Raw genomic sequence first — 13,380 nt, 5'->3', positions numbered from 1 at the left:
ATTTTGGGTCTTATGTTTTCTAGTGAGTTAAACTTCAAATTTGCCATAGATTAAAAACTAATCTGCTGAGATCATCAAAATAAACCTTTACAATTATTTTTTGAAGGGACAAACTTTTTTTATGCCTGCATAAGTAAAGAAGGCTCAACCCTTTTTTGGGGGGGGGGAAATGTGGTGGCATCGGTAGGGTGGGAGAGGGAAAAATGTATTTTTAAAGTTCAGCTTTGAATTGAGACTAAACTCTAGTTGCAACCCAAAGGACACTAAAATTTAGAATGGAAGGGCCCTTTCAACCTAAGTTTATGTTGGTTATGACATTCACTTGGCACTCTGATGGAAGAACCGTCATTCTGTCTGGAGAAAGTCCCCTTGCGCCCCGGGATCTGAGATGTTATTCACTGCCTCAGTTTCAGATCAAATACCACGCTAACTAAATTTTTCAACAGCTATACCATTTCTCTTCTTCTGGAATCTTACAACAAGTTTTTAAAGAATCATTTTCAGCTACTTTTGAATTCTTTGTTCTTAGGAAACCAATGACCAGTATATTATTTTACCTCCATCTGCAAGTAATATGGATTTAGAAAGCACTTCTGGAATCAGTATCAGAACAAACCAAGCAACAGGCTTCCGACATCCCAAAGTGCGACTACCGCATAAAAGGCTTATTTTCAAGTTGACATTTCGTAGATGATTCTGTTACATTGTTAACACAGATTCCAAGGAAAAATGAATTCTAGCTGAATTGCAGGCAGTACATTTATTGTTCCAATATATTTTACCCACCAGGGTAGTGAATTGATACTGCAAGTCAAGCCTTAGCTTCAACAAGGGGATTCAAACAACTCACAATTAGTCTGATTAATTTCAACGTAACAGATTTTCTAGAGATGCCAGATCCCTATAATGCAAAGCATAAATTGCAAACTTCCTATTTTGAAAATGCAAAGATTAGGTTAGAAATTCCTATCAAAAGTGGGTGCTACAACATTATGACTTAAGGCATTAATCTCTCTAAACTCCTGGTATGAGTATCTTCTAGGCCAATAGTAATCAGGAGTTTTACTACCTGACAGCCTATTCAAATTGGTAGCTTCACTTCAGATTAGTCTGCTTTACCCTCACCATCCAGGTCAACTCTTATTTTCAATTATATCCTCCTCCAGTCTGCTCTCTGCATTTCACATATGCAGCCTGTGCAAAATTCCACTGCAAAAATAATCTCACCCCACTCTGGTGTTCAAAGATTTATATCTGTATTTACGAAGTGTTTATCAGTGTTAATTTACATGGCACTTTATAGAAGGTTTTAATAATGGGAACATGTATACATGTCACAAACATCATAACTGTAACTGCCGAGTCTCCAGTCTGAATCAAAAGGACCAAACAGCCATGGAGACCAAACTATTCTTCAATTCCTAGAGAGGACTAGTGGTCAGGGCTCAGGTAGATTGGCAGGACAGGGGAAAACATGAATTGTGTCTGAGCTGTATGCGCTATGGATTCATTGAAGACTGAATTTTGTGCTTTTTTGAAAGATGCCCTACTGATGTAATTAGGATCACTGAAAAATCACTACAAAAAACCCTCCACAACCAGTTGATTATGAGGCAAAGGCTTATTATTGAAGAAAGTTGACATCAACTGCAGAAAATCCAAGTTGCCGGTTTTCCAAAGTGCTATAAGCATAATTTAATTTTAGGAAAGAAGCATACTGTATCGGCTTCTGTTCAATATATAGGAAAGTCCCTTTTAAAGGTGAGGCTTTTAGTGATTGGTTTCTCATTCTATTTTTTAAATAGCACACTGCTAGAAGTTCATGGAATGAGCTACACAGTAATATTAACAGATTATTTTCTGATGGTATTTTTGGGGAAAAAATTAAATTACTGCAGTAATTAAGTGTTGCAGTAGCAACTACAGACACCACTGTGCTAGTCACTGTATAAAGTCAGCAAAAAGACTATCCCCTGCTTCAAAGAAACTAAGCATTACGTATCTGACTGGACAAACTCCTTTCCTTTGAAACTGACTGATCATAGTCATTTGTAAAACTCTAGCCTCAAAGAAATCAAGGCCATAACTAGAAATCAAATACCAGATACGAGAATGCCCAGGTTTAAGTAGGTTGTATGCCTTCTAATATTCCAACAGAAATTGGTTCACATTACCAGTCTATGTAGATTATCTAGAAGTAACCATCTCTTGTAGAACTCCTAGGGATTTCTGTCTCAATTCAAGCTACAATAGATCACAAGTGAGAATCTAACATCTTTTATCTGAGTAGCTTAACTGTCAAGAATCAAACCTTCCCTTCTCCATAGTAAGATAATCTTGTGTTTTGCTTCCCTCTAGAGGGCCTGGCAGCTAAACAAAATATACAGTGGAGTCGCATCTTACGTGGGGATTAGATTCTAAAGTCAGTGCGTAAGGCAAAAATCGCCTATAGTTAAAATTACCCTTGAAAATCCCTTAAATCTCCCATAAAGTACAGTATACACTCCATCACATTAAGATTGGGATCAGCATCCATAGCGCTACGTATCCGTAAGCCTCGTGTACGTGGCCTTGAAACAGCGTATCACGCCTTGGTCAAGAGGTTGGAGGTGGTATTGGGGCGGGGAGAAAGTCAACTTCAACGTACTTATGCACAAACCGGAGTGCTGCAGGGTGGCCAGGAGCATTGTCTATGATCAGCAACACTTTAAAGTCAAGTCCTTCTCTTGAGGTACCGCTTTGACCTCTGGAATGAAACACTTGTGGAACCAATCAGAAATAATGCTGCCATCACCCAAGACTTTTTATTTAATTTGCCAGAACACAGGCAGGAAATTTTGTTTTTGCCTTTTAGGGCACGGGGATTTGCAGCCCTGTAGAGCAAGCCCGGCTTTATTAAATGCCCAGCCGCATTGCCACAAAACACAGTCACACGGTCTTTAGCTGCTTTGAAGCCAGGGGCTTGTCTTTTTGATTTCGAAGCGTTAGTGCGGTTGGGCATTTTTTTCCAGAAAAGCCAAGTCTCGTCAGCATTAAAAACTTGTTCCAGAAGATAGCCCTTCTCTTCTGTGATTTTCTTTAATTGTTCGGGGGTAGGCTTTTCCTGCCTCTTCACTGGCAGATGCAGCTTCACCGGTAGTTTGCACGTTTTTGAGGTTGAAGCAGTTCCTAAAACTGTTAAGCCAACCTTGGCTGGCTTTGAATTCCTTCTAATCAGAAGGCTGTCCCTCTTCGGCAGGCGGTTTGAACAGGGCATAGAGGCTGAGAGCCTTTTCTCGCAAAGTGTTGCCATCGATAGGCACACGTTTACAGTTCATGTCTTCCAGCCATAAGTTTAATGCCTTTTCAGTGTTCACAAACACACACCTGGCTCGTCACCTTAGCAGTTATTGGAGCAGTTGATGCCACGGCTTGACGAATTTCTCTCTTGAATCTTGATGGCATGGATGCTAGATTCGTTGCGGCCATATTTATGTGCCGCATTGGAGACCGACATACTGTGTCTCAGTAAGTCCAACACAGCCAGTTTTTCCTCCAGCATTGGAACAGATCGCTGTTTCTTCGGTTGAGCACCAGATGAAGTAGTTGGCTTGTGTTTAGGGACCATGTTTTATGAAAAATACGTACAGTATCTTTAAACACTAGAATCACACTCAGCGCGACGAGATGCTCACAGTATGAGAGGCACGCGGGAACTGAGACTGAGTGAGGGAACAGCAGATTCACGTCTCCCATCTCACACTCTCTCTGGGGCATATGCTCATTGAGTGGAATGGTGGGCGGAACTGCCTGTACTATTTACAGGTATCTTATTTTCCCTTTTTTTCCCCCCCGAACGCATGTAGTTGAATTCGCGTAAGATAAATGCATGTATGATGTGACTCACCTGTACTTGCAACAGCACGGAAGAGACATTCATTGCTTGCTTTCCATGCCCTACTCAGGGAAGTTAAACCCAAGTCATCGACTCTTATTTGTAACTAAAAACAGACTAATGACTTTCCTTTTTGTGTGTGCGTGAAAATGCCAAAACAGGTACATTTCCTCCATTGCAGAAAATTAAGAGGCTACCTATGAAAAAAAAACCCTCTCTCTTACAGGTTTGCCCATTCTTTCAAAATTGTTCCTAGAAGCATGCAGAGAGATCTTAGGCTGAAATGATCTTGCCTCAAAATGTCAGTCTAGCTCTGTGACTTTCCATGAGTCTCAACAGTGACAGTTAAGAAATTAACATCTCTAATTGTGTAAAAGCAAAAAAAATACATAACTCAGTTTTCATCAACATACTTGCGTGACTTTATTTCTTCCAGCTCTTTAGTGAGCTTCTCATTTTTCTCCTGAGACTCATGCAGTCTACGCTTTAGGTCTCCTATCTCCTCTTGGGCCTCAGATTTGATATCATTTGCTATGACCACTGCTGTCTGTAGATCAGCTTGGAACTGACGCCATTCTGCGGACTCCTCCTATAAATAACCAAAACTGTAAACAGCAGCAACTAGGAGTTTGAAATCAAAGAATTATGCTGATGCAAAGTTCCACTGAACTCTCAGAGTGGAAGATTTAAGAGGGTGGTAAAAGTACTCATATTTGACAGTCCAAAAGTAAAACACTAAAGTTACAAATCTTAAATATGAAGATAATTTAATCAGTAATCAGCTTTGGGGTTTTGGAGCAGGAGAATTGGGGAGGTCCTAAAATTTCCTTTTATCTACAAAAAGGAAAATAGTTAATTCTTTAACCGTTTAGTAAATTTATCCCAAGATGAAGTATTTAACTTCATCCTTGAGCTGATGCCCCTCACCCCAAAATTATTCAAACTGCTTTTAAACACAGTAATATTCACTTCCCCCCCATTAGTACGTCTGTTATGTGCTTTGTCTTTGGTATCTATCAACACCATTAATACCCAGTAAGACCAGTTTCTACCCGTACATATTGAAATCCTATGTACACTATTACACAGCTTTGAAACATTTCTGGTATATTTTTAGAGCAGTATGCAGGGAAGGACAGGCAGACTGTACTATATATGTTTATTGCTGGATGATGTCTTATGTACCACTCTTACGGTGTCCCCCCACTTCTTTTAGTGTTCTGTTGCACACTGGGTTGTAGGTGTTAACCTACCCGCAGCCTCCTGTGAAGAGTCTTTATTTCTCTTTCCATGTCATGCTTTTGGTCCTGAAGTTTTTTAACTGTATCTGGAAAGATAAGTCAAATCCACTTTAAGATAACACCTTACTCAGTGATTTGTCTATGAAAGAGCAACTGAAGCCACTTGTGCATTTTTAAGATTTCCTCATGAAAACATTTTTTATAAGTATAATTTAAAAAATAGTTTATTATATAATTATTAATGAATGTCTAAGCATGAAGTTATTTAACAAAGCGCACACTCCTGAAAGTGGGAAATTAGTGTAAACTAACTTGATGAGTATTAGGATTCCAGTCTCTGCCTTACCATGAACATTAAAAACCAAAAAAAAATAGTCACTAAAATGTTACCTGCAAGGTAAGCACAGTGACATGGGAGGATGCTGAATAAAGGTTTTGATGCCAGCAATGTTTAAAATGGGCTGGGATTTTCCCATTTAAAAATAAAAATAAAAGCTGGGTTACCACACCTACGGATTCACACTTCACTTCCCTGCTCCAAGACAGCTGCCATCAGGAGTGATTCCCTTCCTTGTTCTTTCAACAGGAACAAGATTCCTATTCTAGCCCTCAAAAAGCTCCAATTCTTGTGTATCACAGCACTGTTTGAGATAAGCTGTATTTAAAGCATGAGGGGCAAACATTACAGTGTATTCAATGAGATCATAATATGGAAGTAAGATGTTCACTTAAATAGGTCAGCAGCTACACAAAGGGTATGCAGTTTGACCACTACCAACTCCTAATCTGGCGTCTGACAGACTGGCTACTGTGATTGTTATTCATTTGTTGTTTTATTCAATGCACAAGAGAACAGCATGATTGATTATTCCATTCCTATAATTGAGTAACTGATGAAGATGCACGTGGAATACATTTCTCATTCAGTACCACTTCACTAACCCTTGAGTCTCAGGGGCATTCTACTTCTATGGTTCTGTACGCATAAGTAAAATGTAAAGATGCAGAGCCTCTCGATTTGTAGGGCCAACTGTGCTAAATTATATTGTTCAGTTCAGGTTCGTTATACCAGGAGCAGCTGTGAAGCAAATATCTTCTGTGTCTACTGGCAGCGCTTTTCTCACATGAAGGCTGCAGGTATCCAACGTATTAAGCTGCTTAAAATCCAAGACCTTGGCATACACTACAGAGCAGTAGGCACATGCTTTCTGATTATTCAAACATTTACTGTTCATTAATTTAAACAACTAAATTGACAGAAGGTAAAATTGTGTGGTTCTTGTTCTGTTGCGAAACTGAACTTCCCAAAGTGTTTATCAGTTACAATTAGTTTCAGGGATAATTATGCAACATTGGATTATTTTTAGAACCTGAAATTTAACAATGCTCTTGCCTGTTTCCCGGCACTTTTAAAATTGAGCCCTATATTTTGGCATCCAAAACAATCCCCTTGGTCTGTAGGTGGAGAGCTGTTTTCTAGCATTACAAGACATTTTAAAAACAGCGTATGGTAGACTAAATCTAAATGCTAAGCAAAACCACACACTTATTCACAAAAAGATATTCCATTTCACATCATTTAAACTGGATACTAATTTGGAGACACTATTTGAGCAAAGACAGATTGATCTATAGTTCTTCTGAAGGCTGACAATTTTGGATTCATCAGCTTTGTTATGCCAATAGTCCTAACTACAGACCCTTTTAATGCCACAGCTAATTTCTTTGTAAGAATGACATAAGCCCTTAAGTGGCTTGAAAAACAGTATTTCAGGCTTGGAAAAGTTCAAATACTTCAAACCAGACATTTTCCTACATATATAGCTATCTTACAGGACTACATATTCTAAGATGCACATTTAGCTGACCTTTTAGCATTGGATGTGGTAAGCTAATTAGCAGTGAGGGTGACTCAAACACATGGTGCCATGTTCCTTAAGCTACAAAAAACGGAAACTTTTGCTAGTCTTAGTACAAAAGGAGGAATTAGCATGGATACTTTTTTATAAGGCTGAAGCTAACATGTAAGGTTGCCTGTTTTAGTGACAAAGTACAACTGAAGAATTTGAGAACAGGATTTTCAAGATTACTTAAAATGTACAATTTCTTCAATACTGAAAGTTGCCTACTGAGGGAGCCAGCAAGCCCTACCAAGCTCCCCACAGTTGTTTGGAGCAGATTCCAGGAGTGTGGAACTCCAGTGGGGGGCCAATTTTTTTTTTTTTTTTTTTTTTTTTTTTAGACAATTCAAGGGAAATGGGTTTATTTTTTAAAAACAATTGATTTTTTTACTCCTAATAATGAGTCATAATTTGTCTAAAAATAAACAAAAAATAGAAAAATAATCACCACAAACCAGAAAACATAAATGTGCCCTAGAGTTAAAGATTGGGTAATGCCATTGTTTTGAGCTGTTTGTGAGATATGCGACACACCATTAAATTTTAGTACATTTGTGCTTTGAAGTTCAAAACAATGGCCTGAATATTCTCCAGCTACTATAAACAGTGCAGAACATTAAGTGTTCAGTTTTTTTTAAACTCTATCAAGGGTTTACAAAAACTACCTGAAAGGGGGTTCCAAAGAGGATGGATCTAGACTGTTCTCAGGGGGAGCAGATGACAGAACAAGGAGTAATGGTTTCAAGTTGCAGTGGGGGAGGTTTAGGTTGGATATTAGGAAAAACTTTTTCACTAGGAGGGTGGTGAAACACTGGAATACATTACCTAGGGAGGTGGTGGAATCTCCTTCCTTAGAAGTTTTTAAGGTCAGGCTTGACAAAGCCCTGGCTGGGATGATTTAGTTGGGGATTGGTCCTGCTTTGAGCAGGGGGTTGGACGAGATGACCTCCTGAGGTCCCTTCCAACCCTGATATTCTATGATTCTATGGGAGAAGAACATAGAATTGCCAACACCCAAGAATTCAAAAATCATGAATGAACACCCTAAAAAGTCATGCAATTTAAAAAAAAGAAAATCATGGTTTTCTGTACTCCCCTTAGCCATCCCAAATGCGTGTACATCACTTAAATACATAAAATATACAGGCACCAACTTCCCTGTGTACCTACTCTGGGTTAACCCCTTTCTGTCCCCATCCACTATCCAGAGCCCTCCATGACCCCCAACAAGCTCCAGGGTTTGTGAGAGTGAGGCTGCTGCTGCCGCCAAGCTCATAAAAGAGACTACTACAGTATAGCGACCTCAGGATAATGCAGGCAGCGGCTATAGCTTCCAGAGGTAGAACAGGGAAACCAGAGTTCTATCACTCAAACTTCCTGAGTTGCCTGTGTTTTTTGCTACGTGAGATGGTTATTTTTATTTTTAATTACTTGCTTTAATAAATAAATATTTAAGTCAGTTGTACAAGGATATGATGTAACTGGAAATTAAGTGCTATTGCAATTTTAGATTACAATTTGTAATGAACTAGGTTATAGATGCTGGGTTTTAAATTGACTTATTTCAGTGTTAGAGTATTTCACTTGAATTTTATAAAACTGTGGAAGATGAAGAATATTGAAAAATACTTAATTGTATTTTTATCTATAACCTTTTATAAATCCAAATTGGCACCAAAACTGTCACTATAAAACAAAGTTTTTTAATGTTAACACCCAATCTGATTAATTTCAATACATTAATACATTTCAAATTTGTTAAAAACGTTACAGTGTTAAGACATCCATATTCTTTCATAATACATCATTTTAAACAAATTACAATCTGTGAACAACAATCATAATTCAGTTACCACTGAATCCAACTATTCAGATCCACCAAGGATACTTTCAAGGCTTTCTGAATTACGATGCTGAAGAAACTAATTCTGAAGTCTTATCTGTTTCCTTGCAGTTTTCTAGGTTTTGAATGCACCAGGCCACATGATGAAAACAGTAATTCTACACCAGCTACTGTCACGATCATAGCCTTGTTTTCTCCCAGGACATTTACTTGAGATTTTTCAGTGTTTCATTGGAGAACAAGACTTTGAAATAATGGAAACAAGGCTTGCAGCTGAATTACTGATCACAGAACCCCACATTCAACATAAACTTCTGCAAATTGAAGAATAAGTACTGATTCCTCTGTTGCGAGGGGGAAACTAGTATGTGATGACTGACCACATGCTGGAAAATGACATGGTATAATGGCCAGCTAATGCTTTCTCAACACCAATTTTGCCATCTTTTAACTGCAATTTCAAATCAGGGCTGGTTTTTTTATTTGATTTTTTTAGTCTTCACCAGCTTCAACATGAATTCAAAGGCTATTTTACTGGCTTTGACATATGGACCAATTACTCAACAAGCTTCTTCAAACCAATATTTTTCATCTTTTAACAAACAATGGAGTGTATTGTGACACTGCTTCCCATATATTTTATCGTAATATTCGGATATGATTGTGTCATAATTACGGCTGTCAAGCAAATAAAAAAATTAATCGCAATTAATCGCACTGTTATAACAGAATACAAAGTGTACAGTGCTCACTGTATATTTATTTGATTACAAATATTTGCACTGTAAAAAACAAAACAGCAATTTTCAATTCATGTAATACAAGTTCTGTAGCGCAATCTCTATCATGGAAGTTGAGCTTACAAACGTCGAATTATGTACAAAAATGCATTCAAAAATAAAACAATGTAAAAGTTTACAGCCTACAAGTCCACTCAGTCCTATTTCTTGTTCAGCCAATTGCTCAGACAAACAAGTTTGTTTACATTTGCAGGAGATAATGCTGCCCGCTTCTTGTTCACAATGTCACCTGAAAGTGAGAACAGGTGTTTGCATGGCATTATTGTAGCCGGTGTTGCACAATATTTAAATGCCAGATGCACTAAAGATTCATATGTCCCTTGATGCTTCAACCACCACCCCAGAGGACATGTCCATGCTGATGATGGGTTCTGCTCGATAACAATCCAAGGTAGTGCAGACCGATGCATGTTCATTTTCATCTTCTGAGTCAGATGCCACCAGCAGAAGGTTGATTTTCTTTTTTGTTGTTCGGGTTCTGTAGTTTTCGCATCAGAGTGTTGCTCTTTTAAGACTTCTGAAAGCATGCTCCACACCTCATCCCTCTCAGATTTTGGAAGGCACTTCAGATTCTTCTATCTTGGGTCGAGTGCAGGAGTTATCTTTAGAAATTTCACACTGGTATCTTCTTTGCATTTTGTCGAAAGTGTTCTTAAAACAAACAACACGTGCTGGGTCATCATCCGAGACTGCTATAACATGAAATATATGGCAGAATGCAGGTAAAACAGAGCAGGAGACATACAATTCTTCCCCAAGGAATTCAGTAATTCACAAATTTAATTAACACATTTTTTTTGACAAGCGGTATCAGCATGGAAGCATGTCCTCTGGAATGACGGCTGAAGCATGAAGAGGCATTTGAATCTTTAGTGCATCTGGCGTGCATCTGGCAAAGCCAGGTATAACAGTGCCATGTGAACATCTGTTCTCACTTTCAGGTGACACTGTAATTAAGAAGTGGGCAGCATTATCTCCCGTAAATGTAAACAAACTTGTTTCTCTTAGTGACTGGCTGAACAAGAAGTAGGACTGAGTGGACTTGTAGGCTCTAAAGTTTTACATTGTTTTGTTTTGGAGTGCAGTTATGTAACAAAAAACCCCTATATTTGTAAGTTGCACTTTCATGATAAAGAGATTGCACTACAGTACTTGTATGAGGTGAAATGAAAAATACTATTTTTGTTTTTTACAGTGCAAATATTTGTAATAAAAATATAAAGTGAGCACTGTATACTTTGTATTCTGTGTTGTAAATGAAATAGATATATTTGAAAATGTAGAAAAACATCCAAAAAATACATTTCAATTGGTATTCTCGTTTAACAGTGCGATTAGTTGTGATTAATTTTCTAATCACAATTAATTTTTTGAGTTAATCGTGTGAGTTAACTTTGATTAATCGACAGCCCTAATAATTTTGTACCTAAAATTAGCAATATTGACTATACATCTGTACTACAGAAGTGTTTACACCTGGGGAATGCCCACCAGAGAGAATGCAATCAGTCTGTCTGGCTAGCTAGCTGGGAACAAGTCAATGAATGGACCATTAGGGAGAACAATAGGTCTTTGAAGATGCTAATCTCCCACCTTCCTGACAAGCTTTCCAGGAATGCTTTGACACTGCATGATCATGTGATCAAGTCACCTGGTACTGGACTCCATAACGAAATACCAGTATTTTTCCACTGGTGGGAGGGGGGAGAACCACACTGGAAAACAAAAGCAAAGAGGAGTCTGGCAGCACCTTAAAGAATAACAGATTTATTTGGGCATAAGCTTTCGTGAGTTAAAAAACCTCACTTCTTCAGATGCATGAAAGCTTATGCCCAAATAAATCTTTGTTTTTGTGGATACAGACTAACACAGCTACCCCTCTGATACTCGAAAACAAAGGATTCCCGTCATATGTCAAACCTATTTAAGGCAGGGGAGTGACAAACAGTGTTCGTTCTTCACTGAATCCCTGCCCAGGATGACTGCTGGAAACATCTAAGAAACAAAGACAAAGTGGGGAGGGGCGGGAGTGGGCGGGTGAGGAGAAGAGCTGAGCTGAGCCCAGGCTGGAAAGGTGTCTGGCCTGTGAAAAATACCTGGAGTTTTAATCTGCAAGCAAGAGTGACTTGCCTCAAGAACCACTGCAATCTGTCTAAAATAACATTTACAGTGAGAAATTACTACTTGTAACCAGTTTCTTTAGTATCTTAAGCTTAGTTTGCATGTTTGTTTCATTTGATAGGTAATCTGCTTTGATCTGTTTGCTAACCCTTATAATCGCTTAAAATCTCTCTTTTGTAGTTAATAAACTTGTTTTTGTTCATAACGGGAGGGGGTGGGGGGAGGAGCTGTACATATCTTCCTCCACATTGAGGGAGGGGGCAAATTTCATGAGTGTACGCTGTACAGTTCTCTGTGCAGGCCAAGATGATACAATTTTGGGTTTATACTCCTCTAGCTGAAGCCTACGCATGCAGTGCTGATTTCAGTGTTTGTGTCTTTCTGCGGCTGGGTGTGTCCCTACCTGTGTGTGTGCTGGAGGAGACTTGAGGGCCTGGCTCGGCAGGACAGCATAAGGGAGCCCAGGCTGGTGGAACAGGCGGGCTCAGTGTTACCCCAGTACATCAGGTGGCACCCTGAAGGGGCGCGGGGGCGGAATCCCGTCACCCCTATATCTTGTGTATGAGTCAATGATTCTTATTCCCTTGGGCCAATCTAAAACAAAATCTTATAGGCAATCTACAAAAGCATTCCATTTTTCTTCTTAGGTCACGATATTCACTCTTTTCAAGTCTTTTGACAATTTTAAAATATGTGCAGTCATGTGTCATGTATTTTCTTGCAAAACTTTCCTAATCTTAGCCATATTGCCTGGGTTGTTTGTCACAAAATAAATCATGTGGCATTTACTTCCTCTCACTCTTTGAGAAACACTAGAAACTGTAGAACAATAGATGAATGTGAACAACTGAAGATAAATGCTTGTCCCACAAGTAAACATTACTTCCCTCAGTAGCTACTGTAACACAATACAGTAGAACTTCAGAGTTATGAACACCAGAGTTATGAACTGACCAGTCAACCACACACCTCACTTGGAAACAGAAACACACAATCATGCAGCAACATAGACCAAAACAAAAACAAAAAGCAAATACTGTATTGTGTTAAACGTAAACTACTAAAAAATAAAGGGAAAGCAGCATTTTACTTCTGCATGGTAAAGTTTCAAAGCTGTATTAAGTTAATGTTCAGTTGTAAACTTTTGAAAAAACAACCATAATGTTTTGTTCAAATTTATGAACGTTTCCGAGTTACAAACAACCTCAATTCCTGAAGTGTTCGTAACTGTGAGATTCTAGTGTAGGCTTGTTGTTAAACTTAAATCAGTCATCTATAGTCGCACACAGGCACTCAGTTTCTGAAGATACGCATGCTATGCCTACAATAGAAGCACCAGAATATTACACTAGAACAGTGCTCCTAGTGTGGACACAGATTATACCAGCCAAGTACCAATATAGCAAATACACCCTCCACAAAGGAAACAAATTATAAAAGTGTAGTTTTGCCAGTATAACTGCATCTCTACTAGGGCCTTCTGCTGGCACAGCTATGTCAGCCAGGGACCATACCTCCTCAAGCTCCTGCGTGATATAGCTATACCAGCAGAAGTCTGTACTGTAGACCTGACCGTAGTCTTCTAGATTTAGGGCTTGTC

General features: G+C 38.8%; 1 protein-coding gene across 7 annotated transcripts in view; it reads right to left on the bottom strand.

Annotated features, from left to right (window-relative positions):
• SPECC1L (sperm antigen with calponin homology and coiled-coil domains 1 like) overlaps positions 1-13,380 on the bottom strand; it is a 112,862-nt gene that overhangs the window by 63,244 nt on the left and 36,238 nt on the right. For all 7 annotated transcript variants that reach the window (XM_037879130.2, XM_043530041.1, XM_043530039.1 and 4 more), the window contains 2 exons: positions 5,128-5,201; positions 4,288-4,463 (listed from right to left, as the gene is read on the bottom strand). In XM_037879130.2, coding sequence (XP_037735058.1) covers positions 4,288-4,463; positions 5,128-5,201 — 250 coding nt within the window. The remainder of the gene's footprint in view (positions 1-4,287; positions 4,464-5,127; positions 5,202-13,380) is intronic.

Source organism: Chelonia mydas, chromosome 15 (assembly GCF_015237465.2).
Source record: "Chelonia mydas isolate rCheMyd1 chromosome 15, rCheMyd1.pri.v2, whole genome shotgun sequence".
In the NCBI taxonomy this organism is placed as follows: domain Eukaryota; kingdom Metazoa; phylum Chordata; order Testudines; family Cheloniidae; genus Chelonia; species Chelonia mydas.
This window is presented reverse-complemented; position numbering and strand designations above follow the sequence as displayed.